The 27,545-nt window shown below is 50.9% G+C and overlaps 1 protein-coding gene, 1 long non-coding RNA gene and 1 pseudogene across 2 annotated transcripts; all 3 read right to left on the bottom strand.

Moving 5' to 3' along the window:
• Nucleotides 1–15,478: 15,478 nt before the first annotated feature.
• On the bottom strand, nucleotides 15,479–19,363 carry LOC136496796 (trihelix transcription factor GTL1-like; annotated as a pseudogene).
• A 2,857-nt stretch (nucleotides 19,364–22,220) lies between these two features.
• Nucleotides 22,221–24,041, bottom strand: LOC136495226 (uncharacterized). The gene is made up of 3 exons (XR_010768933.1): nucleotides 23,973–24,041; nucleotides 23,497–23,559; nucleotides 22,221–23,062 (listed from the first exon to the last, which is right to left on the bottom strand). It is a non-coding gene; the product is annotated as an uncharacterized lncRNA (long non-coding RNA).
• A 2,647-nt stretch (nucleotides 24,042–26,688) lies between these two features.
• Nucleotides 26,689–27,078, bottom strand: LOC136495974 (uncharacterized). The gene has a single exon (XM_066491738.1). The coding sequence runs from the start codon at nucleotides 27,076–27,078 to the stop codon at nucleotides 26,689–26,691; it is 390 nt and encodes a 129-aa protein (XP_066347835.1).
• Between the last annotated feature and the right edge of the window lie 467 nt (nucleotides 27,079–27,545).

Genomic DNA, 27,545 nt, shown 5'->3' on the forward strand with positions numbered 1-27,545 from the left:
CCCCGATCTCGGTCTCGAGCACCGTTTGCACCGCGCTGGAAGCCTCGGCGGCCCGAACAACCTTCGCCTCTGACTCTGCACCACGAAAAATGAAATAAGGTCGAGCCAGAGAAAAAACAACCTAAGTTAGGGACGGGAGCCCACGGAGCTCACCCTTGGCCTTCAGCTCCCAGCGTCGGGCCTCGGCCTGGCAGGCCTCGGCTTTCGCCTTCAACCGCTGGGCCTCGACTCGAGAGGCCTCGGCCACTCTGGAGGCTTCACTCCCCAGCTCTGTGTCATACGAGGAAGTTAGGAAGCGAACATAAGGGGAAGAAAACAAAACAAGGGGACTCGAACTCACCCTCGACCGTCCCCCTCAAAACCACAGCCTCGATTTATGAGGCCTCAGCCGCAGCAAGGGCCTCATTCAGAGCGCCTTTGGTCAGCCGGTGCGCACTCTCCTCTGCCCCCAGCTGCCCGGTGAGGGCCTTGCCCGAGGTCGTCGCTTCTTCAGCCCGAGACCTGAAGGCATCCCGGTCGCTGACGGCGCAGGTAAGCTCCTCCTCCAGCTCCTTGATCCGCGCCACCAAGGGGGCGAGCTGCATCTGGGCCGTGGCCGCCTCGACCTTCACATTGACACAGCGAAGGCGGAGGTCCTCCACCTCTGCGCTTCGGGCCAACAGAAGCTCGTTAGCATCGGCAAGAAGGCCCCTCTACCTCTGAAGCTGGTCCCAGATTCCCCTCTCCCGCCGGAGGAAGACCGACTTCCTGAGGGACCGGGTCTCGAGCTCCTGAGGAGGCAGAGTAGAGGTCGTCGATTGCGACAAAACCAAGGAAAGAACAACGTCGCGCGAGAAAGGAAAACACGAACCTGAGCGACTCCGGGCAGTTCGTCGGCCACCACAGACATCGCCGTCCGTAGCGACCGTTCTGCCAGCTCGCGGTACTGCTCGAAGGTACTCCAGCGCCCGCCCTCGGCCGTGTCCTCGAGGGCGAACAAAGGCTCCCCCTTAGGGTCGTCCCGGCTCTGCCACAGTACCCGTGGGTGATCCCACCCGCGGGGCTCGGGTCGTACCCGCACAAAGGCCGAGCTTCCCTCGTCTAAGAGCAGCGCCGGCTGCTCCACGGCGTCGGTCTCCTCGGCGCCAACCACCTCCCGTGCCCGGGAGGTATCGTCGGAGGAGATCGGATAGACCTCCGTCTCCCGGGCACTCTCCCGCAACAACGGCGGGCCCTGAGCCAAGGGCACGGCCAAGGCCTCCGCCGTCGACATCTCCGCCTCCTGCACAGACGGCCTCACTGCCATCACGACGGCCGTGGTGACCTCGGGGGCTCCGGCCTCTGCAGTCACGGCCTCGGCGGCCTTGGGGGCTCCGGCCTCTGTCATTATGGCCTCGGTAGACGCAGAAGCGCCGACCGCGGACACTGCAGTCTTGGCGGTCATGGGCGCCGGGGCCCCCATCGCCTCAGCTCCGGAGGCCCCAGGAGCCTCGGCAACAAAGGGCACGATGGCCCCATCTGACCGTGTAGGGGCCGCCTCGGCAACCCTTCCTTGGGCAGCCGGATCCTGTGGGTCGACCCTCGCCGACGCCGTGCCGCGCTGGATGGCGGCTTGTGCCTCCGCCACCCAGTGGGCAGAGGAGCCGGGGCTCGCCTTAAGCGCTTTAAGGGGCGCCAAGGGGAGGTCATCCGCAGGCCGCTTCCGACTAAAGAAAATCAACCTACAGGGTCAGCACGAGACCAAAAAAGCGAATGGAAGACACCATAACCCCGCCAAAAACACACTTACTTTGAACGGGGCAGCCCCAGCTTCGCCACAGCAAACCTCCTCCGCAACGGCGGAGGCGGCAGCAGTGGTGTCGCATCCATATCCACTGGCGCCGGTCGGTCCTCGGCGGACCCCGGTGCCCCTTCGATCCTCTGCGGGGCTGGTGGCGTCGCCTCCACCGCCACCGGCTCCGCCGCGACCGCCGAGCTTACCGGGCTAACGGCGCGTTTGCCTAACGCCCGTGCCTCGGGCGTGTCGGCCACGGCCCCGGAGGGGGCCACCGCCGGCCCTGGGTCCGCTTCCTCTCCCCTTCCCGGGGGTGTCGGGCTGCTTACCGACGCCCCGGGCGCCACCTCCTCGACGTCCGGAAGGTGGTCTAGGGGGCCTCACCCCACCTCGCCCTTGTCATTCCCGTCCGAGGCCTCCGTCGACAACGACGTCGACAGGGACTCCTCCAATGGGAGACCTTCCTTCCGTTGCCGACGGCGGCGCTTATCCAACGCCTCGCGCGCAAGGATGTGCTTCGTGCGCTTCGCCGCCTTAGCATCCTTCTGCTTCTTCTACGCATCGGCGTGAGCGCGGTTAATCGCCCGCTGCCCCGCGTCCTTGGGAACGGGCAGCGGGGAGGAGCGCACGTCCCTCATCCCCTGAACAAACCACAAACGCGCATAAGGAAACAAGGGATAAAGGGAGATTGAGGAGGCTCAGAGGCTGCAGCGGCACTCGACTTACCAGCGAAAGAAACCCCCGCGATGGTCGCATCGCGAAGGGGGTCAGGTTGCCGCCCCTCAACTTCACATCTACCGTCTCTCCCACCCGACGGTGAATTTCCTCATCGAAGAGGGCGGAGGAAGACATCCGGGTGCCTTCGACGGGCTCACCCGGCCTCATCTCGAACAGCCGCCGCCGCCGAGCCATCAGCGGTAGCACCCTCCGGCGGTGGAAGGCGGCCACGACCACAGCGACGGTGAGGCCATGGTTCCGCAGCCTCGCCAGCCCCTCCAGGAGCGGCTCCAGCTTGGGCTGGTCGACCTTCAGGATGCCCCATTTCCATTTCTGCGGGCAACTCCCCACAATCCGCCCAGTATAAGGGGGAAGTCCCCCGTCGTCGTTGCGGAGGTAGAACCAACTCGTGTACCACCGGCGGTTGGAGGACGCAAGTTGGGCTGGGATGTAGAGGTGCAGGCGGTCCTGACGCACTTGGAGAGTGCAGCCTCCGGCCCTCGATGCCTTCCTCTTGCCCGACGTGCCCGTCAGCTTGGTAGTATGCCCCGCTCGGAACAGGTGGAGCCACAAATCCCAATGGGGAGCGATCCCCAAATACCCCTCGCAGACGGCCACAAAGATAGCCGCCTGAGCGATGGAGTTGGGATTAAAATTGTGGAGCTCCACTCCGTAGTAATGCGGGAGCGCCCGCATGAACCGGTCCGCCAGAATGCCGAGGCCGCGCTCATGGAAGGAGACGAAGCTCACGACGTAGCCATCGCGGGGCCTCGGCTCCAGCTCGCCGTACGGAGCAATCCACTCCGGCCTGCTAGGGTCTGTCACCGGGCGGAGGAGTCCACCGTCGACAAGCGACGGGAGCGTCTCCTCAGTGACATCCAACGGATTCCAGGGGTCCGCCTCGACAACGACGACGTTGCTGGCCATGAATGCGATGGAGGAATCGGGCGTGGCGGTGAGTTTTTCTCTCCCCCTCCACGCTCTTGTTTTTTTCTCGCTTTCTCCCTAGACTCGCTCTTCTCTCTTCTTCCCGGCACCCGCTGCTCTGGCGATGGCTCGACGGAGGTGGCAGGCAAGGTAAGATAAGGAGGGGCGAGACTCTTCGGGTATTTATGCAGGGAGGAGGTGAAACGAACGGGCGATGAAAACAGGGAGGTTTTCCTCGTCCGGCGCGGTTAACCACGAGCTGATTTCGGCGGCCCACGCGCCCACGTCTCCCGCATTAAATGCGTGAACAGTTACGTCCCGTCCATCACGTCGCGCTCGCCCACTACGGCAGCGGGCGTCGTTTCGCATCCCCATGAAACCGCCTCAAAAGGCGCGCTACCCGCGGCCGAGCCAATAGGGAGGACATATCCCGCGGCCTATTCCTTTCATAGGAAGGAATCGGGCTCTGAGCCCGTTACGATCCAGGGGTTCGAAGGCTAGACCCCAAAGGGTTTCGACAGCCGCCCCAGGATAACAGAGTCAGGGGCAACTGCGGGCGAGCCTATACGGGGCCGAGACCCAAGCGAGCGAAACGCCTGGGACACCCAAAATTGTGTCCGAGACCAGCAGGAAAGTATCCGAATGGGATCCCACCGTAGGGAGGCACCGAGCCACCGAGGCCCAACGAACGGCCTCGGCACCCACTAGAGAAATCCTCTGGTACTCTTGGAGTGTGTCTCTGGACCGCTAGCCGTCCCCTAACGAACGGGGTTCGGACCTCCACTCGGACTACCCGATAACAGCTCACCGGAAGTGCCACCGCTCGTGCCCATCGAGGGTAGCGAGGCACGTTCCACCCCTCCTTCCAAGCGAAAAGGAAGCGCGAGGGTCGCATAAAAAGTTAGGGGAACCCCTGACGGCCTTCTCGCCCTATGCGAAGGCTAGGGGGCTCCTCCTACAAATATGCCGAGACCTCATGACCCGGGCTCGCGCCCAAAGGGGCCTCGGCAAACAAACCCTCACGCGCGAGGGGCGTATAAAAAGTCAGGAGAACTCCCGATAGCCCTCCCACGCAGAGGCTAGGGGCTCTTCCTGCAACCTTGCCGAGACCAGAATGGGCTCGGCAAACTAACCCTTCGTCCGAACGAAAAGGACACGTGAAGACCAGATAAAAGGGCCAGAACACCCAAGGCAAAGACAAACAGTCCAAAACCGCGCTAGAGGTTTCGCTACAAACACGATAAAAGGGCGTCGAGCCCGTTATGGTCCAGGGGTTCGAAGGCTGGGCCTCCAAAAGGTTTCGACAGCCGCCCCAGGGCAACAGAGTTAGGGACGACATCGGGGCGAGCCTACGAATGGCCCAGACCCGAGCGAACGGTCGCTCGGGGCGTCCTAAGTCGTGTCCGAGACCGGCGGGGAAGTATCCGAATGGGATCCCACCATAGGGAGGCACCGAGCCACCGAGGCCCGCGAACGGCCTCGGCACCCACTAGAGAAACCCCCTGGTACTCTTGGAGTGCATCCCTGGACCACTAGCCGTCCCCCAGCGAATGGGGCTGGGGCCTCCACTCGGACTACCCGCTAATAGCCCACCGGAAGTGTCCATGCTCGTGCCCATCGAGGGTAGCATGGCACGTTCCACCCCTCCTTCCGAGCGAAAGGAAGCATGAGGATCATACCCAAAGTCAGGGGCCCCTGACGAACCTCTTGCTCCGCGCAGAGGCTAGAGGCCTTTTTCCCTGCAGCCTTGCCGAGACCCCTGCAACCCGAACTTGCGCTTGGGGGCTTGGCAAATGCAATAAGAACTACTCATTCAGACACGGAAATGAAGAAAGCCCCTGGAGGAGTAACTCCACTCCCCCAGGGCTCGAGGGCTACACCCGGCGGGTGCGCTCGCGCGCACCCACCAGAACCTCAAAAAACAAGCCCCCGATTCCTACGGGGCAGGTATGAACCAAGCCTCGGCAAACCCTCAGGGGGAGTGCGCGCACTCCCCCCGAGGCTCGGGGGTTACTGTCGGGTACCTTAGAATGAGGTACCCCAAGCAAAACATCAAATGGGTTGCCCCAGTCCCATCTAAAAAATAACGATGATAAAAGCAAAAAGGTAAGTCGTGGGCCCCTCCCCGTCGCGACCAGGCCCACTGGGTCCTCCTCCTCCTCGCCTTGAGCCCCGAGAAGGAGGTCTCGACATCCTGGCGAGGCTCCCCAGGGAAGGCTTCGGCAGGGAACGCCGTCTCCGCCTCGCCCGAGGCTCTCCACAGAAGGCCTCGGCAGGAGGCGCGTTCTCCGTATCGCGTGAGGCCTCTCGCGCGAAGCCTCGGCAAGGAGCCTGATCCCCGTCTTGCGCGAGGCCCCATTCTCCATGTCGCTCGAGGCCGGCTCGCCCGTGGTCCGTCGCCCCCCACCTCGGCCGACCCTCCCGACAGCCGGTCACGTCCCATTAATGCTTTCAACCACCCCTGTGATCTCAGCCGGACAGTGGCTCAACGTCACAGAAAGACCGACGCGACCCGAAGTCACATCAGCACCATACCAGCTAGGACAGGGCACGGCGGGGGTTACCGGCCACTGTGTCCAAACACTGTGACCATGATCAGCCACCGTCAGCGCCTGGGACAGGATATGGTGGGGGTTACTGGCCACTGTGTCCTACCACTGTGTCCACGATCAGCCGCCCGCTCAAGGCCTCGGCGCTGTACACCAAGGCCTCGGCACTGTACATCAGGGCCTCAGCAATATTGGGGTCCGCACCTGCCGAGACCCCCCACCGCAGTACCAGCCTCGGCCCCGACCAAGTTTCGACCTTGTGCATAGTTCGTCCCCAGCGGCTTATGGTCGCCGCCACGTCCACTCCGAGGCATTCCTGGGGCTCCCACGACGCACAGGATCTGATGGGACGACCACGCCGTCCCAGTACTCCAAGGATGGGCCACTCCGACGACCACGCCGCCACAGGAACAGGCCACAGGGCTTGGACATGTCGTCCCTAGTGGCACGACGCCGCATAGTAATATATGTACTGCCCTTGTCCCCCCTTCAACTATAAAAGGAGAGGACTTGGGCCATTTAGAGGAGGGACGCGGGAGAACACAAACACACGCACACCTTCCAGCCGCTTGAGAGCAACGTCTCAGGCGGCCCCACGACACCCTGCCGAGACCTGGGACAAGTTCCCTCTCTCCCTTAGCTTGTAACCCCCTACCACGAGCACTTCGGTGCAAGGAATGCAAGTTCTATCCCTTAGACTGGACGTAGGGCGCCGATTGCCTGAACCAGTATAAACCTTGTGTCTCTTTGCATCACCATTCGGAATCGGGAGCACGCAGAACAAATTCACTAGTCGGTTGAGGACCCCCCGGTCCAAAACACCGACACTCAGTCTGCCAGTGTTGTCCTCAGCCTCCTGCGCCTGTATGCCCGCCTCTGCTAGAGCAATGAGCTCACTCTGTCTGCCAGTGTCGTCCTCATCCTCGTCTCTATCATCACACAGCACAATCGGTGATTGAACAGTGCGACCAGCTTGTGATCTATGGCCATCTCACTTCTTCTCCTCATACCTTGCACGAGCCATCTCTGCAGCATGTTCCCCGCTGCAACCAATCTCTTGATGTATAAAATGCAATCAGTTAGCAACTCGATAATATTACATTTAAAACCAGGCAACGAAAAAAGGTTTTCAAGCACTCACTGGCACATAATGTAGCAATATGCTCGTTCAAGACCTGTATCTATACTCTTGTCTCCTCCCTTGCCTCATTCCTTGCCCTCTCCTCCTCTAACGTTGTCCGCCTCTCTAATCCCCATTTGTTAAGCCCAACATCGATCGGGTTACAAATACCGCGCTGTCTAGCAAACTCACGCATCTTTTCTTTGTGATGTTTAACGAATAGGTTGACGTAGTCAGGTCCATATCCCCTCTTCCGTGCAATTACTTGCCTCTTCTTCAGTTCATCCAAGAACTTAGCTTGACCATCATAACATTCCCAACTACATTTCCTAGTGCTCTGTTCAAAACAAATATTATATCATATATGTATTAGGAAAACAAACAAAATACGATTTCATGTTTACCAGAAAAATTACGAACCTCATCATACTCAATCATATGGCCGCAATAATGACCTATTCTAAGCTCCGAAGGGACTAGGTCATAGTTGGATTTTACACCACATTCGCACATGACAGGAGGTGCTTTGTAGATTACCCGTTCTTTCTTCTTTTCCTTAACCCTCCGCGGTTCTTCCGGCCATTGGTTCTTAGGACCATACAACCACTCCTTGAAACAACACTTCGCCATTGAATACACCTAAATAATGAGACATTAGTACATAAACACATATAGCTCAAGATTTTAACACATACACTTTGCACTTACTTCATGCTTGTTTGGACACACAAACTCCAACGTATTCTCAGGGTTTATCACAGCTCGATCTCCGCAATCGCACAGAGGAGGTTCCTCGAGTCGTCTAACTGCGGCTAGGTGCTTCTCCTTAGCCGTCATTGCCAGAGGGTTAGGGGGGTGGAACCCACCGCTTGAAGTGCTCATATGGATGTCTCCCTCTAAATCAATCGTCGAAAAAGAGGTACCTAGGATCAAACTTGTCTGCACCATCGATCCACTGAAAGAAAAAGCACCTCTCATGATCCTACACAACGAGATTCCAATAAAATATTAGTACCATACTTAAACAAATGAAGAAAAAGGATAGTACAAACAATTTCTTACATTAAACCGACTACATGTGTAGAAGCAACGCGCGGCTGTGTCCGGATGTTTCGATTAAAAAACATGGGCCAGAAAACCACAGTCACAGTTAGGGACAGGAAGGTCAGGAGGAACGGGGGCATCTTTGCTAGACGTGTCGGGGTATAATTCTCGAGGACGGCCCCGTTTTCGTCAAAACTCCTCCCGAAACATTTCTTGCATCTAACAAATAGGATGTAATTTAACAAACATAAATAAAAACATCACAACAAAATATCAATGAGAACCATAACTACAATACAATCAATTTCGTTCTAAGAACCAAAAGCTTTTAAAATTATACCCTAAACCTAGGGTTTCTCATTTCATCCACAACAATAAACCCATAACATAACTACATGCGGCTTGGTTTGCTAGCTTTTTTCATGCCTTGAAATGAACCTACGGTTGTATAATACATATATTGAGGGATAAAATGAAACCCTAAGTGATGACGATTCTTAGGTTCAAAAATCCGACTAATATGTACCGAATCGATGCGAGAAAAACAAGGAGGTGAGCGAGTATACCTTGCTCTCGAAGATCTACGGATCAAATCAAGGCTTTCAAGGTCCAATATGTCGATTCGTGAGGTAGGATGAAGTGGCGAGAAAAAAAAATCCGAGGAGAAATAAGAGGAAGAACGCTCGGGGAAGAAGTGTAGGCTGGGTTAAATGCAGGTGGCTCGGCGCCATTCAGACTGGCGCCGAGCTCGGCGCCAAGATCTACGGCGCCGAGCTCGGCGCCAGCCACTCTGGCGCCGAGCCCCTGGCAGGCCATTTTCCCGTGCCTAGGACCTCGGCGTAAGTGACCGTGGCGCCGAGCTCGGCGCCAGTGACCGTGGCGCCGAGGCGCCACTCACTCTGGCGCCGAGCCAAGGGTCTATTTTTAGAATTGTTTCCACCAGGGGTCTATTTGAGAAAAACTTTCGAAAAAAAGGTCAAATAGTAAAAAATTCGGTGCGCGCCACCGCCACAGGTGCCTAAGCTAAGATTCTAGCGGCACCTAGCAGTTGGGTGCGTAAACGTCGTCCCTCCATCCCGTGCGTGCTGCGGGCGGCAGACGGCAGTGACGCAGGGCGGGAGCCCTTGTCACTCGCAGCGCCCTAGGCCCTAGCTGCCTAGCTGTATCGACCCGTGCGCACCTAGATTGTAGGTGCACAGTAACAGGGGCTGCGTAGATTACGAATGACAGACACGGGATCGGGCGAGGTGGTTCATCAGAGCTCGGGTAACTAGCTGCCCTGATGGAAGCGGTTCTAGCACGTGCACGTACGGCTTCAAGTTCCCGCTGTCTGATCAACACAGCTGAAACTGCTGACCAAAATGACTACTCTATCTGCACACAACACCTCTGCATCTAAAGACTGACAAGATCGAGTAGAAGGGCGTGCAATTTCGACCGACGTCTACCGACATGTGGGACCGGCTTCGCCATGTCACCCTTAGACCTAATTTGAAAACTCCGATCCCACCAGAGTCCCGAACTTTTCCCTGGATGGATATCCATGACATATCATTCTAATTGTCATTCTAATTTTTAGTGAGGAGTTTTTCATCCCTAGATTTTGCTCGTACTAGTAATAAAGTTGTTACAGTGTAATAAGGCGGACAGTTCGTAGTCACAACAACGCAGAATTTACATGCGTAAGCATGCCAGCACACATCGAGGATTCGGGTCCATGATCGAGATATCGAGTTATTCGTGGGGGCGCATGCATGGGCCCTATAAAGCATGGAGGCAACGTGTGCTGGTGCGCAATGTAATGACACTTTTTTTTAAAATAATGATGTAATGACGAAAAATGGGACGAGGTAATAATAATAGCAAAAAAAAAAAAAAACGCCAACAACCGGTAAGTTAATCTGGCTGTTTTATTTGTTGGAGAATGGAGATTAAAAAAGGGAAAGAAAACTAAACGACAACAATAATATAATAATAATCCTGGCTGATGCATTGTCAGGGTGTGTCGCATCTCGCATATACACTACTTGTGCTGCTTCTAAAAAGTTATACTGGAGCGTACTATTTTAACGTAATTAAATTAACCTTTTTGACGCGTTCAACGTCTACAGTAAAACTGTCAAATTTACCCGATCAGATTCGCACACGACTGGATTCTCGGGTTAAAAGAAAACAAATGTAAAAAGGTGAGATGGCGGTGCTGGTGCATGTACTATAGTAATCTATCTGTTACTCCCTCTGGCTTGGTCCCACAAAGAATATTATTCTCACTATCTAAAGTCAATTTTTTACCTTGGCTAAATATATGTGAAAAATATTAATATTCATGGTGTATAATTAATAGCATTAAGTGAATCATTGAAGCACTTTCAGAATAAATTTATTTGTAGATACATATATTAATAATATTTTATTAAAAAAACTATCAAACTTTTCTTAAAAAATGACCAACACGAATGGCATATTTTTTTTTATTTTTGAGTCAGAGAGAGTATATTATATCTATATAATAGATTGTTAAAAAGGCAATGGGTAACTAAAATTATGAAATGAATATAAGAGAAAAATAATATGCATCATTAGGTTTTATGATGATCTAAGGATCTATATTTTTTTAAAAAAAATATACCACATATGTTTAAATATTTTTTTCTTCACACGTGTGATATTCCGAATTAAACAGTTTTATTCATGGTGTATAATTAATAGCATTAAATGAATCATTGAAGCACTTTCAGAATAAATTTATTTGTAGATACATATATTAATAATATTTTATTAAAAAAGCTATAATACTTTTCTTAAAAAATGGCCAACATGAATGCCATATTTTTATTTTTGAGACGGAGAGAGTATATTATATCTATATAATAGATTGTTAAAAAGGCAATGGGTAACTAAAATTATGAAATGAATATAAGAGAAAAATAATATGCATCATTAGGTTTTATGATGATCTAAGGATATATATATATTTTTAAAATATACCACATATGTTTAAATATGTTTTTCTTCACATGTGTGATATTTCAAATTAAACAGTTTTCTATCTGTATATAAAAGGACCAACACATGTATTTTTGAATCATATATAATCAAGTAATAATGTTCTAGTGACTATAAACTCGAAACTCTTCTCCTGTTTCAACAAAACCATCTTAAAAAAGATGAGAAAGACATCGAGACTAAGGCCAATCTCAGTGGGAGTTTCATGGGCATTAAATACGCTTACGTGGCACTGTATTGATGAGGAGAGAGATGATAAAAGTTTCATGGGAGTAGAGAGAGTTTCATAGAGATAAAACTCTTCTGCACTATTTTCAAAATATGGGTGCGTTGGAAACTGGGACATGAAATTCCCAACTGAGACTGGCCTAACACAGTTCATAGAGAAATTAGTATGTGAAGCTATTGAACCACACAGGAAGAATAATTTTGAGGTAACCCTATCAATTCGTGAATCCTTATTTTAAAATTATTTGTTCTCTTAAAGTTAATTCTAAATTTAAATTTGAGTTTAAAACTATTAGTTTGATCTCTATTTGTATTACTATAAATGAATTAAAAAGAAATCCCTTCCAAAGATATAGGTAGAACAAGTATATACAAAATTCAACCAACGTCACAACTATGGGAGGTATTATGCACATGCACAAGAGCTATGCAAGTTGGACATCGATAGCTAGGCAACCCATGAAAAACATTTGAACCACTTCCAATCCATGTGCCGCTCCTTCCCCCGCTGTGCTCTGTGCCACGTTATCACAACCTATTCTCACGTCATAGCTCTAAGCTCGCTGATTGTTCCTTGTGCCCTTTTGTTTTTAGTAGGAGAGTCTTAGCATCAGTATCAACATCAACAAAAAGGAAAAATAGACAAATTCAACTGCAACAATCATGGCTTACATGGCTTTCATGCGGTAACTAGTAGAGAAACATGTTCCGATAGCCGATATTCCGACAAAATCATAAAAAACATATCCAATTTTGATATATTACATTCAACCTGGTCCATTGATTCACCAGTGCTCACGTGTGAGGGACGGGCAAGCAACACAAATAGTGTTTCTTTGCAAGAAGCTAGTCACAAGCAAAAAATCACAGCATGACCGACATCAAGGTTGAGTGGCATGGGTAGCGTGCTTGAGATTAGCATCTAATCGGCATTAATGCTGGTTCTGTAGTATGTTTGAAGAGGCTTGGGGTGCCCATGGATGTTGGTGGTGCAATGATGGGACGACCGGTGGATGCTTGAGGTAGAAGTGGCTCTAGCAAGCATGAACGTAATTGTGATGAATCTTGTGATGGTTTAGGGTAAAAAAATAGGTAACAATGCACTCAGAAGGGAAGGTAAAAATGATAAAAAATAATAAATTTATAAGAAGGCCAAGTAACTGAACAATTTGTGAGAGGCTTGGATAGTAGTTTTCTTTAGAAATGGAGTTTACTAAGAGAAAACCAAAGGCCACCTTGATTTGGCCTCAATAGAAAACTGCACAACTACGAGATACAGGTGGGAAAAAAGCTAGGAAGAAACGAGAAAAACGATGATAGTTAAGGAATTGATCGATGCTAGTTATATGAAGCTCACGGTGATAGACGCAATAGGGACAGATGAAGAGAGAAAAAAAATATTATATTATAAAAAACAAAACTATTTAAAATGGTATTCTTAACTAAACATATATAATTAACAAAATAACACTATTTTGCGTGAATAACTTTGCTAGTAGTTTGGATAAGTGGCACGTATATAAGGCTATCTCCAACCACGACACCCAAAATACAAGACTCATTCGTTCTTTGAGTAGCGCTACAGGCAAAAGGTTCAATACATATTCGGCATCTTCTCCAACAATAAGACATAAAAGAGAATCCTTTCTGCAAATGGGTTTCCAGGAGAGATGATGCCCATATTTGGGTTGTGCCTCTCAGGGAACCCAAATATGTCTCCTGCATGGCTGCATAGGTACTCTGTTGGAAGGCTGATTTTGAATATCTTTCTACTTATTTTGGGTTTAGATGTCCATATAGTTCCTTGTCGGAGACGGTCCTAAGATGTATATAAACGCGGCTCAGTGTGAACGGGTGATGATGTCGTCTTGTTAGGCCGGGGGCCGCATGGGCGTCGTCATTATCAGGTCAATTTCCGCGTGCTAATGATTGATTCCCCCGGCTTCCGATCCAATCGGCACTCACGGCCATGCCCATCTTCCCCTGCTCCCTACTACCTTTCAATTTGGTTATATACACTGTTATTACAGATGTAACAGTCTTACAGACGTGCCGGTTTACGCGTCACTCGCCCCTTCTTTTGACCTCTTCCCCTCCTCTCGCTGCGCGGATCATGCAGGGTTTATTCCGGTGCGGTAATAACAAGGTAAATACACAGAAACGCGTTCACACGTACTACATACCCCGGTAGAGTTTTCAACGGAATGGATGGACGCAGCACTGCTGCTGTCTGCTGATGATAAACAAATGTTACGGAAACAGCGGTTAGGTTGTCAACGTGACGTGAGATTTGGTTTGGTATCTGTTTGTCCTCTGTGTTACTGTGTACTGTACGTAGCCTACGTAGGACGCACTTGAGGTTTACATGCGAGGCCCCATCCACCTGCTGGTCCAGTTTGCTAATACATGGAGTCCTTAGGGTCCGAGATGCAAACTGACACGAGCTGAGGGAGGAGGAGGGACGTGAGTCAGCGCTACACGTGCCGACATGCACATCACTTCACGCCTCGTTGTCCTGGGTCGAGAGAAAACCAGAAGAGCCGTATCTGTATGCTAGCATGTATAGCTAGACGTACTCCGTATGGGGCTACGGGCCGGGGCTGTACGAACAGTAACATTTCAACGGAACAGTTCCTTTGACCTGTCTTCAAGACGTACTCCGTACGTTACTATGGTAACTTGGTAAGGTAGGGGATGGCAACTGGTCCTGGTAGGTGTACACGGACACGCGCGGTACACCAACTGCGCTGGTCGTATAGTTGTATCTAGCTAGCTACTGACAGGACTAGTAGTCCTAACTGTGCATTCAATCGTCTGTCATGCATGCAAGCTGAAATTACAACTAGCAGCAACCTTTGAGGCAAAACCTTTTTTTTTGTCTTAGCATTTTGGAAAAGTCTCGTGCCATTTTCAATGGATGTGTCTATATATAACTCACTCGATCGGGCAATTCAAATCATCATCCATCATCCATCTCAACCCCCCCCCCCCCCCCCCCCCCCCAAAAAAAAAAAAAAGGAAGTCCATCATCCATCACACAAATGTTAGGCCCTCCTTTTGGTTGAACCCACGACCTGTGTTTGTCCTCGCCGTAACCTTTTGTTTCTTCTTCATTTTCCTACACGGTAACACCGTGGACACCCGACAACTCCGCGTAGAGGGCCACCATGTTACGCTTGAGAACCCACCCCAAGTCGCCAACTACCTAATTTTTTACTCAACTCAAGCAACCACCAGCCTGCACGGTGTCCATGTCCTTGCTCGCCATTGTTCTCCTATATAAAAGGTACCTGATTTTATGTTCTTATCAGGCAACATGAAGTTTTATCATTGTTTGGCTATAAAAAATTATAAACTATTTTGTTCTTTTAATTATACTAGTTAATTGCGCAAGATTGTTGTTTGAATTTCTAAAAAAATCCAAGCACCTGAAAAATAGCAACTCACATTGATCTTTAGCTTTTCCCATTTCATATGCAAAGCTAAAAAAATGTAAGAATAAATGTAATGCATACACCAGGAAGCTGTATACGCCACTACCTCATTTCCACAAGGAGCTAAAAAATTCAAATGCAACAGGATATGAAACTTACAGCGTTGGTTCATTTTTATTTTTTAGTATTATACTGGCAACGATAAAATTGCGTTTTTTTTTTTTTTTGCCACAAAGGGCATAGTACTGGAATAACAACACAATGTACACTGTAACAAGTAACATGATTTATATCCACTGCAAAAAAAAAAGCAAAAAAAATGTAATCCCCAACGGCAAAAACACCTTTTCACCTCTGCAAGCTCCAAGTTGCTTGAACTGTATGATTCTTGTATACCCGTATACAAACTTGTATACTGCCGTCGCCGGGAGGGGGGGTAAAAAAAAGAGAGGAAAACATCAGGGACTGACTGTTACATCGATGTACAATTCTTGTTTAACGCGATCGACGATGACCTATAAATAAGTTACCGAGGGGACTGACTCTTCCTTTTTTTGCTCTACCACTGCAGCCCCACTCTGCATCCTCCGGTTAAGGGGCCGCAAGGATGGGGCTCTTATTATACACGAAACAAATCAATAAATAATGAAATGGCACGGGGGAATTACAGGAATGAACAAGAACAGTGTGGTGTTGGTGATGGACTGATGATGGTGCTTGGTGGACTGGTAAAGGAGGAGGAGGTGACAGGTGACGGTGATGGTGATGCTCGCAGGTTTTTGGTTTGAACGCATATACGTTCGGTTTGAGAGGGGGTGCCGCCGCCAACGCGAGCGCACGGGCGCCTATTGAACCATGGCGATGAAGGTGCTGGTCGGAGCCGAGGTCGGCACCGCTGGCGCAGCAGTCGTCGCTGCCGGAGCTGGTGCTGTGTTGGTACCGCCCGGGTTCGGGCCTCTGGAACTGTATCCTGTACTGCATTTTGCCGTCGTCCTCGGCTTCCTCGCCGTCGTCGGTGTACTCGTCGCCCATGTCGTCGCTGTCCGTCTCGTCCTCCGTCGTGAACTCCCGAGGCTGTTGCTCGTTCAACTCCCTGACGATGTCTTCTGGCTTCACAGCAAGCACATATCCGGTCAGCCAGCGTCTAACGAGCACGAAACGGCGACAAAGGGGACAAAGAAACAGGTTGGAGCACACGGTGTCGTTACCTTCTTCATGCCGGTGTCGGTGTCGAACGCGGCGGGCGGCATCGTCGGCGCTGTCTTCTCGCCATTGCTGGCTGGCATCTGCGTGCCTCCGCCTGATCCACCGTTGTTCCTCTTGTCGTCGTTGATGTTCTTCCCCTCTATCTCCTGCCGGCTCGGGTTCAGTTGATCTGGGTAGGCGGGAGGAGGAGGAGCGGCGGCGGCGTTGGACGGTGCCGCAGCGGCTGCGCCGCTGCGGTGGTGTTTCCTGCTGTAGATGGCATCGAGCTGGTGGAAGTACGGGCAGGTCTTGGAGTCCTCGGGCCGCTTCTTGTTGCTCTCCTTCACCTTCTTGTAGTACTTGTTGATGTTCTCCCACTTCTCCTTGCACCGCTTCGAGCTCCGGTTGTATCCCAGCCGCCGCATCCCGGACGAAATCTCCTCCCAGAGCGGACCCTTGGGACCTGTCTCCGGGTAGCGCATGTCCAGGTCCATGCGCAGCTGGATGAGCGCGTGCACCTCCGTCTTAGGCCACCGTGATGACGACGCCGCCCCTCCATCCCCTCCTCCTAGCTCGGAATCGACGTGATGCTCCGCGACGGCGGGCACCAGCTCGAGTGACGCGCCACAGGTCGGACGCGCGCTGCGCGACGTGCCGGCGTCCTGCTGCGACGTATCCTTGGGCTGCTGTTGCGGCGGTTGCTGCTGGAGCGGCGCGGCTGAGATTGGCATCGACTGCGGTGTCGTCTGTGGCGACGGAGGCGGCGGCGGTTGCTGCTGACGAGAAGGTTGTTTCGGCGGCGGCGGGGTATGGACTGGCACCGGTGCTGGCATTGGGACGACAACGGCGGTAGCGGGCTGCACGGACTGCCCACCGATGCGCTGGAGGAAGGCGACGATGGCGGCGTCCCTGGACGCCGCGGCGGCGCGCTCCTGGGCGAGCTGCTCCAGCTCGCGGTTGAGGCGGGCGACCTCCTGCCTGCGCCACGCCTCCTCCCGAGCCGTGCGCTCCGCCTCCCGCTTCTCCATGGTCTCCAGGAACCGCCGCTGCATTTCCTCCTGCCTGTCGACGACCTGCTGCATGAGCCCCTCGAAGAAAGTCATCATCTTCTTGCTGCCGCTGGCGCTGGCGCCGCCACCGCCGCCGCGCTTCCGCTTGCCGAGGCGGTCCTGGCTTCCGCCTGTCTCCGCCGTCATGTCGTCGTCCTCGGACTCGTCTTCGGACTCCGAGTCCGACATGGAAGAGAAGCTGAAGCCTTGCAGGTTGAGGGGCTGGTGGGCCCCGGGCGGCAGCTCCACCGGTGCCTGGACCTGCACCACCGCCGGCGCCGCCGACGATATGGGCGCTGGCTGCATCGGCCCCGTCGGCGGCGGCGGCATTGAACTCATCGGCGGCGGCGCGGATACTGGCGACGGGAAGGCGTGCAACGGCGGGGCGGTGCTTGCTGGTGGCAACTGCTGCTGCTGCTGCTGCATCTGCGGCGGCTGTGGCGCGGCTGCGTGCAGCGCCTCCAGTTCGTCGAAGAAGCGGTAGCTCTTGCCGTCCTGCCTGCCGGCGCGTCCTTCCTTGGTGCGCTTGTAGTACTTGTGCACGTTCTCAAACTTCTCCTTGCACTTCTTGGCGCTTCTCTTGTACCCCAGGTCGGCAAGCTTCCTGAAAGCCACAGCAGTGACAAAGACACAAGGTTCCGGTCAGCCATTACTTGCGTGCAACCAAAGACTCGAGCAATCTGCGAGGAGGAAGAATTAAATGATGGCAGCGTTTACAGGAGGAAGCATCTAACGCAGTGGCACAACACATCGAGAGGCCTCTGGAGGAAAGAGACAAGGAGACGGAAAGAACTGGAAATTTGGAAGGACAGGCAAGAGGAGTGAGGAGCGAAAGCGGGCCGAAGGCAAGAGGATATGCTGCAGAATGGAATTATAGTTAATCACAGACCATCTCGTCTTTTTAGGGATCAGAGAGGATGTGAAGCTGATGATGCACTAGTGAATGAATGAAGGAAAATGGAGCGATGATGAGGAAAAAAATACTGGAGCGATGAAAGCAAGGAGGCCGCATTGGGATGGGAGAGGAAGGCTGCCTTCCTTCTTTTCCCAAAAACTGGAGCCATGAAAGCAGAAAACAGTGGCAGACTGCAGCCTGCATCGGCGGCAGCAGCTGCCTGCAGTCGGCACTCACCACACCGTGGTACGATCCCCAGGCGCCCAGATTCTTCACCCTACTACACCTACTACTCCTGCCTTCCAATTCTCTCTCTCTCTCTCTCTCTCTCTCTTCCCCCCTCCATCCAGTCTCGCTGAAATCGAGAAGCATTTGATTAGATCGAGAAGCAAAATTCGAGGGGGGAATTGGGCGCAGCGACGACGCAGGATAATTATCCATCATTTCATGTGGGGCGGCTGCTAAATTCCACGAAACCGTTAGCCGCTTTCCGCAGGGGAAAAAATCATGCCGGAGACAGGCTTCTTGAACCGGACTGCAAATGCGTTTGGAGTTTATCGCTCCTCTCACTCCTTTCTTTTACCTGGAGACGTCCTCCCACAGGGGGCCTTTGAGCGTCGCGTCGCGGAAGGTGGCGTCCATCTCCGACCGGATCCTGATGAGCGCCTGCGTCTCCTCCCGCGGCCACCGGTTGCTGGACGCGCCCGACGACCCGCCGCCGCCGCCGCTGCCGCTGCCCATCATCTCGTCGTCGAAGCCGCCGCCGCCGCCCCCGGACACCACGGCAAATTCTTCGTAGCTGGTCCTCGGTTGCTGCGGCTGCGGCTGCGCCGACGGAGGCCTGCTGCTCAGCGGCATGGGACCACCGGTGGCGGCCGCCGTCGGCGAGAAGGGGCCCATGTCCGGCGGCGGGGCCCCGAACTGTGAGCCGCCACCGCCACCACCACCCTGGTGGTGGTGCTGCTGCATGGGGCGCACCCCCGCCGCGGCGGTCCTCGGGATGAAGGCAGGGATTAGTATGGCCGCCCTGCTGGCTAGCTGCGTAGTACTTGTAGAAGTGCGCAGTAGGGGATGGCAACTCAGTAGAAGTAGCAATTGGGGAGGGAGTACTCCTACCTAGCTTGGCCTACTAGTACTGAATTGTAGCCATGCCAGCCTAGCTCCCTCTCCTCCTCCTCTCTCTCCCACACACCGAGCGAGAGTGGTGTGGGCGACGAGAGAGAGGGATAGTGGAACTTGGAGGGAGAGGATGAAATTGGAAAAGAGGGGCTGGTACAAGTAGGGAAGGGCCGGGGCGGGGGCGCCCGGCCGGAGGGCAGCAAGGAGAGCGGGCGGGGTTGGAGGAGAGAAGGATGAGGAGGGGTGGTGAAAAAGATGGTAGCGTGGACAACTGGAAAGGGTCCAAAGGGAAGGAGGGAGAAAGAAAGAAGCAAGCAAGCAAAGAGGCCGGACCGGCCGAGTGTGTGTGTGGGGAGGGACGGGACGGGAGAGGGAGAGGGAGAGGACGCCCTGGCTGGCTGGCGGCCGATGGAGAGAGACTGAGAGAGAGAGAGCAAGGGAGGGCAGGCAGGGCGCCTACAGAAGGAAGGGCTGGTGGCGCATGTCCTGCCGTGTCGTACGCATGTGTATCTCCATCTACCCCCTGCCCGATCTGCTGACACCCTTCCCTTCTCCCAGCACGAAACGCAACGGCGCCAGAGCTAGCAACGACCTCTGCACACTCGAGCGATCGGATCGACCGCCGGTTTACACGATCGGATCCTGCCCCTCCACGCGTACGTGTACGTATCGTATATATGCAGGCAGGCCTGGAACCGATCAGTAGTAGACACTAGTGGAGATCGAGCGATCGTCGGGTACTCACAGCCTGTTAGTGTTACGGGGCGGTGCCGGCCGTTTTATAGCCTGGGGCCCGGCCGGACGGCCATGGTGATGCATTGGATAGATATGGCGAAATTGATGAACCGGGACGCATGCGGACAAAACAGGGAGGGTGTGGGGCTGTGGGCTGCGCAGTAGTAGCTAGAGTGAGTGAAACGGAACGGCTGGAGGAGACGCAGCATACCTTGCCCCCGTGCCGTGGTGGGGAGGGCACGCGCGGACAACTGGGCCGTGGCCGCGCTGACATGCATCGCCCTCGTCCCCGTTGGAGCACAGCGCATGCACGCCCGGCCGGCCCCCTCACGCGCTGCATGCATGCATGCGTGGGGCTGAGGCGGCCGCGCGCCCGCACGCCGTGACACATCCCACTCCCACGTCCGCTCTGCATGCCCATGCCCATCTGTACCGCCGGGCCTCCTCCACGGCTCTATGGCTCTATCTATCTATCCGGTCCGCGCCGCCGTCGTCACGCAGCCCGTGTACAACGACCGTGGTGGAGATAGATAGAGTGACTGCGCGCGCGCTGGCCAGCAATTAAAGATCCTTGCGTGAGCTATATAGACCCTGACCCTGGAGATATACTGGTGGAGGGAAAAGATTCTTGCTTTGCCTTCTGACTTCTTCATGCATGCATGAACGCCGCTGCTGGCCGCGTACGTGTATATCCATCTTTATATCTATCTATCTACTACCTCCTATATATTTACCGGCGCCACCCGCGCCGCCGCCCACCGCCGCTGGTGTGGTTGGCGTGGATAGATATGTGGGTCTCCACTCTCTCCAGGCTAGCAAGGATCGTCACCACATCTCAGCCTCTCAGATGTGGTGATTCTCAGCAGGTGCCGTGCTCGCGCGCATGGTCAATTATAATATACTCCTATCTATTAGCAAACATGAATGCAATCATATACAGCACAGCTTTTTGCACATCTTGTTCCGTTAACTCAACCTCCATGCGTGTATTAATATGTGCTCATCATTAATCTGGCAAGATATGCGTATCTCCATTTCCTTTCTTGCTCAAACTGTATCTGCCGAGGTCTACAAGAGCTACAGCCTCGTCGATCGATCGTCACGGCGACACACGCACACGGCTGCCCACAGCCGTTTCTAGAGCCAGGATGGGGGGCGTCTGCGTCTCCTGTTTCTAGAGCCGGCGCCGGCGTCGCGAGGCTGGAGGGTAACGTCTTCAAACGGCAGAGGGAGACGAGCGCCCTAATGCCCATGGGTCCCAGCTGAAGCGGACGGTTGCGATGAGGTGGACGCGGCAGTACAACGTGGTTGGTGTGGGCCGGCCCGTCCTTGTAGGCCCATGCAATGGTGCGTGGGGCAAAGCGGTCAATTTCTCGTTTATTTGTGTGCGCGCACTTCTGCCTGTATCCGGACAAGCCAGCTCTACAAACTTATTATTACCCAGAAAAATCTACAGTACCTTTTGTATATGTATACACGCACTTGATATGTACGTATCTGCACCCAGGGGGCGTGTAGTGTACAGCTACCGCACCAGGTGGTTCCGGTAATATAGACTAATAATACGGTAAAACATTACTACAGAAATGGGGTGGCTGGTGAGGCTATGTAAAAGTGGCTCGGTCTGTTGCCTCTACTATATCGTCTCTATAAATCATGTATTTATAGGGACGGTTCCCAGACTGCCCTTACAGCCGTCCCTATAAATCGATTTGTAGGGGTGGCCGTAATACCAGCCGCCCCTATAATACCTGTTTATAGGGACGGTTCAGTCTAGAACCGCCTCTACAATATATTTTTCCGTTAAAAAAAATCAAATTTATAATTCAAATTCGATCAGAACACACACACAAATATATATATATATATATATATATATATATATATGGACAGTATATTCAGTAGCTAGCTACAAAATAAGTTATTCTGTAGCCACCTCCATTTACGATAATTTTATATACTAATTTACGATAATATCAATATATATTTACGATAGTTGGGTTACTATAACACACGGAGATATTTACCATAACGTTATAGTAAATCACTTAGTAAGGAGTTAATATAATCTCGTAAATTAACATAGTAATTATCGTAACTCAAAGTGGCTACAGAATAAGTTATTTTATAGCCAGCTACAGGGTAGTAGTTATATATATATATATATATATATATATATATATATATATATATATATATATATATATATCTCCCCATGTGTAAATATCCCCATGTGTTATAGTAACCCAACTATCGTAAATTAGTATATAAAATTATCGTAAATGAAGGTGGCTACAGAATTACTTATTTTGTACCCGGCTACTGAATCTCCCTATATATATATATATATATATATATATATATATATATATATATATATATATATATATATATATATATATATATATATATATATATATATATATACCACAAGCACAACAGCATAAGGTGATAAGGTGTTGGTACTGAGGATTTCTACCTAAGTGAACGTTACAAGTATGTATACAAACATATAAGCTAATAAGGATTGTCGATATGTATACGTCTTAAGAATCGATATGAAGTAACTAATCCATCTTGGCACTTAAGTTTACACTACTCCGTAACCAATATGTAAAACAACATGAAACTGGAAGGCATGGCTTTCCATTTCACCATTATGGTCACTGACATAGAGTTCAATTCACAGAGTCCAGGTATATCATCTCTTCAATCTGCAAGAAGGCAAGTTATAGTCATAGTGTAAGGCAGGATTTCTGAAACATAGCATAGCTAGAGTTCAATTCACAGAGTCCATTATATAAGTATCATTTCAAAGAGTAGTAAAACAATCCATTGCTGGCCGGATTTAAAAATAGTATCATGTGCATAGATATTTGAGCTGTCTCAGATAGGGAAGTTCTAACAATCCTTCAATCTACCAAGATTATTAACTAACCCTGAAGCTATTTTCACGTGTCCTGAAACACTAAATGCCAATATCGAAGGGTTGTATTACATCAAAATTCGTATGACATGTGCAAAAATATATTAGATCGAACCACTTCACTCCATACTTGAAATAGGATATGAGATGTCAGCCCAAGCATTATATTTGTTAAACCACTGATAAACATTTGTGCACGGCACAATAATACATCTGTATATAGCAACAAAAAATAGACCACTATTCTAGCAGTTAGCCAATAATGACATAAATTAGATCCCTAAGAAAGCACTGGGCACTGGCCGAGTCATTGACCACTATAGGACCTAGAGCCCTGAGATCCGTAAGAAAGCTCCACATCAAAATGAGGAAAATCTGCAAGGGACAAGAAACATAAGCAACTCCCTAATGGCATGATTGCACCAGGCTTTGGAAAGCACATATAAAAAGAAATAAACAAATACGTTAAGGTTCTCCAATTAAAACAACGCTAGAAAGCAATGAAAATGTACTATGTAAGAAATGCAGGACCTAAAAAGAGGAACCACTATTCTATGCATGTACTCATTCACGCGACAATAGGATAAAAAAAAATCATGATTCGGATAAAAAAATAAAGCTTGACATTAGAATAAAAAAAATAAACAGGATAGCAGATTTGGATGTTGCAGTCTAATGGATGAATCAAGAAACAAGGAAGAAAATAATAAGATTAAAAGTTGGAACTGAAAAACAAAGATGCCAGGAGAACCTAAACTAAAAAAACACATATATATTTCAATGATTAAAGAGCCAAGCAGAGTACATACATGTGCTATTTCAATGATTAAAGAGCCATGACATCTTTTTGGCTGTTGTATGCTGTCATTAAACTGAAAATGATACAAAAAGGAGATGAGGAAGTTTAAGGTGGGTAATTTTAGTCAGACTAAGGATGTAACAACAAAATGCAAACGAATTCAGTTTCAAAACCAATTTTCTTTTCTCCTTAAATCAACAAAATAAAATGACATGCACCATTGGTGGCCGGTCTTATTGTTAGTATGAAATAATAAGACTTAGACAATACATAACTATTATCTCTCAATAAACATGCCATTAAGGAACATGACTGGTGCAATATAAAAATATTCAAGAATTAGTTTTCCCTAAACCTAGCTAGCAGACATGCGCTACATGAAGCTGTGGCAACCTATCATACTCAATCAAATACCTTATCTTTCATGGGAGTGGGAAGAATGTGCAAATACTGCACAAGCAAGCAAGAGGAGCCACAAGAACTGACCAAAATGCTATCTCTGAACTTAGCCGAACTCCTCTCCTTCGTTCAGAAGCTCAGGACCTCGAACCTGCAATGCGACAACAAATAGTTAAGGTCAGTGCTCACATCAGCTGACAAAGCTAAATAGAAGTTCATACATATGACATCAGCTATATATATGAAAAAATATTCATTAATTAGAGCCCACAACAGTTGGCAAGGCTAAATAAAAGTTCATACATGGTGGTAGGCTTAGAACCACATATGACAAGGCTCTCAAGTACTCTGTCTGTCCCAATCCAAAAGACAGAGAACCTAATATATTTACGGTGGTGGGGATGGTATATATTGAAAATATTTAGGATAAATATGGCACGCACCACCACTATACTGACTCCATCTATCTATCCTTTGGAAGGGAAGCAGCAAGAGAAGGCTAGCGGCGACGTGCGCAGGCCAGGAGATCGTGGAGGAGACGCTCGCGGTCAGCGGCGAGGAAGAGAGAGAAACGAGAGAGATATTGGTGGGATCCATGAAAGGCTAAAATAACCCATAAAACTGTGCACTGAGAGAGAGACCTGTTTCATATTAAGTTTCACGTCTCGAAAACCAGGAGGTAAAACCTTCAACTGAGACTGACCTTAGTGACGAATTAGTGATGCGTCGCAAGCATCCGCCACTTGTATACGTGTTACCTTTATATGTGTGTGTGTTTTACATAACGTACATTTTTCAATCCATGGTATCCATGATAGAGGAGGTCCAATTTAATGGTCGTATATGCCAAAAAAAAAAAAGGTACATAAAAATATCAGGAGGAGCACACCCGTTAGGCAGCCCACATGCATCTTGTAACATACGCTACTTGCTCAAATCAAATCACGAGAGGGTACAGCTCAAGAAACTAATGGTCTACACTAAAGCATCAACAACACCGCGCTTCAAGGTTGGCGTGCGTACGTGGCGCACGCAACTGGATCGCATTCTGGCTGCCAGCCAAGCCATGGCATCATTAATCCCTGATACCGTTACTGTTACGGCCAGTTCTCTCTTAACTTAATCATAGGCTACTAGCTGTACGTTGATCATTGCCCAATCAAAGTTAGAATAAAAAGGAGGCTGGAGGCGCTGTTATTTGCGTGCGCTGGCGGGTGGAATCTAACACTCCTGGCGCACTCGGTGTTTCCGTGATTGCGCAGCGTGATCCATGTTACTAATATAACTCGGCCGAGGTAGTAATGATTGGTGATGGCCTAGCTTGTTGAGCGCAAGCGCGGCCATTATAAAAGCGGACCTCCTTATTATGGATAGATAAATAGGGCACGGATGAGGGACAAGGGATTAAACAAATTAAAGCGCTTTTAACTACCGACCACTACCGGACAGAGCATCTTTGCCGAGGGAAAATGCTCGAGCACTCAAAGAGTCTTTGCCGAGGGCCTAGCCTTCGGCAAAGAACAGCCCTCGGCAAAGACTCTTTGTTGAGGGCCAGACTCTCGGCAAAGACAAGCACACGACAACAATAATTCTTTGCCGAGGGCTAGGCCGGCCCTCGGTAAACCGCCTGACACGACGTCCATCCCCTGCCGTCAATTTTTGCTGAGGGCATCACCGTTAGGCCCTCGGCAAAGACTTTTTAACCGTTTTTGAAAAAAAAAATTTAAAAAATTCTTTGCCGAGTGCTCCTGGCCCAGCACTCGGCAAAGACAGTCTTCAAGCTGGCACTCGACAAATTTTCATTTTTTTTTGTTTTTTGACCCCAAATTTTTTGTTGGGCCCGCCTACATTGTTTACAACTTCATGTTCAAATTTGGTGCTTTTTCTAGTTTTTTTTGTTATATTTGGTTGATTAATTTGATTATGTTGATTTTTTTATATATAATTCAAATTTGACCTGCAAGTGCATGGAATATTGTAATCTAGTGCTTCGAAAAATGTTATTCATGGTATTTGGTGTATGTTGAGTTTCTATCCACGAACTCGCATCAAATTTCGCGTATCTTCTTCATGTAACATGACGAGCCACTTGCAGGAAAAATGTTTTAAAATTATATAAAGTGTATACGAAGTCCGAAGATCACGAAACTTGTCGAGGTGTCATGTTATCGCATGTGTAGGCTGTGGTAAAAAATTGAGAATGTTTCGAGCAAGTTGCGACGTCAGACGCATAAAACCCAGTCGTATGCACTTTATATAATTTTAAAACACTTTTCCTGCAAGTGGCTCGTCATGTTACGTGAAGAAGATGCGCGAAATTTGATGCGAGTTCGTGGATAGAGACTCAACATACACCAAATACCATGAATAACATTTTTCGAAGCACTAGATTACAATATTCCATGCACTTGCAGTTCAAATTTGAATTATATATAAAAAATCAACATAATCAAATTAATCAACCAAATATAACAAAAAAACTAGAAAAAGCACCAAATTTGAACATGAAGTTGTAAACAATGTAGGCGGGCCCAACAAAAAATTTGGGGTCAAAAAAACAAAAAAAAAATTGAAAATTTGCCGAGTGCCAGCTTGGCACTCGGCAACGACTGTCTTTGCCGAGTGCTGGGCCAGGGGCACTCGGCAAAGAATTTTTTTTAAAAAAAATAAAAACATCTTTGCCGAGGGCCTTGGATCTGGGCCTTCGGCAAAGGCCCAAAACCTAAAAACCCGGGGTCGGCCCAAAATCCTATCTTTTTCCCTCCGGCCCGCGCCCGCGCTCGGTTCCGCACCCCCGCCGCCGTCAACCTCGCCGCCCGCCGGCCCCGCGCCTGGCCACCCCTCCCTGGACCTCAGCTCCCACCGGCGGTCGCCCCACCCCCACGCCGGCCCTCCTCTTCCACCCTAGCCACCACCACCGGTGGCCCCTGTATCTGCGCCCGGCCGCCCCGGCTCCACCGGCGGCCGCCCCGCGCCCGGCCGGCCCTCCTCCTCCCGCGCCAGCCACCACCGACGGCCTCCCGCGCCTGGCCGGCCCTCCTCCCCCCGTGCCGACCCTCCTGCCCCCACGCCGGCCCCCACCGGCGCCCCCCTGCGCCACCCCGGCTCCACCGGCGGCCGCCATGCGCCCAACCAACCCTCCTGCCCCCACGCCGGCCCCCACCGGTGGCCCCTTGCGCCACCCCGGCTCCATCGGCGGTCGCCCCATGCCCGGCCGGCCCTCCTCCCTCGTGCTGGCCCTCCTGCCCCCACGTCGGCCCCCACCGGCCGCCCCGTCCCCACCGCCACCCCGAGGCCAGCCCTCAGCTCGGCCTGGTCGTCGGCTGGTGTTGGAGGGGAGGAGGCAGAGGTGAATTAGGAGGAAGAAGAGAAGAAAAAGAGGAGAAGGAGGAAGGGGAAGAAAAGGAGAAGAAGAGGAAAAGGAGAGAAGGAGAAGAAGAGGAAGGAGAGGAGGAGGAGGAGAAGCGGAGAAGAGAGAAAGGAAGGGGGAGAGGAGTACTCCGACGCCCTCGACCTCGTCGGAGAAGAAACTGAACCTCGCACTGCGACGCCCGACTCCGTCGCAACACTAGGTAAAACTCTTGTAATTGGCCTTCGTGCCGTATGTGGTTGTGTGGGCCTTCGTGCTGTATGTCGATATGAGGGCCTTCGTGCCGTTGT

Source organism: Miscanthus floridulus, chromosome 12 (genome assembly GCF_019320115.1).
Source record: "Miscanthus floridulus cultivar M001 chromosome 12, ASM1932011v1, whole genome shotgun sequence".
Taxonomy (NCBI): Eukaryota; Viridiplantae; Streptophyta; class Magnoliopsida; order Poales; family Poaceae; genus Miscanthus; species Miscanthus floridulus.

What these genes read in the sequence shown, in the direction of transcription:
- LOC136495974 (XM_066491738.1), bottom strand. Translation starts at nt 27,078, where the DNA reads ATGGAGCCGGGGTGGCGCAAGGGGCCACCGGTGGGGGCCGGCGTGGGG.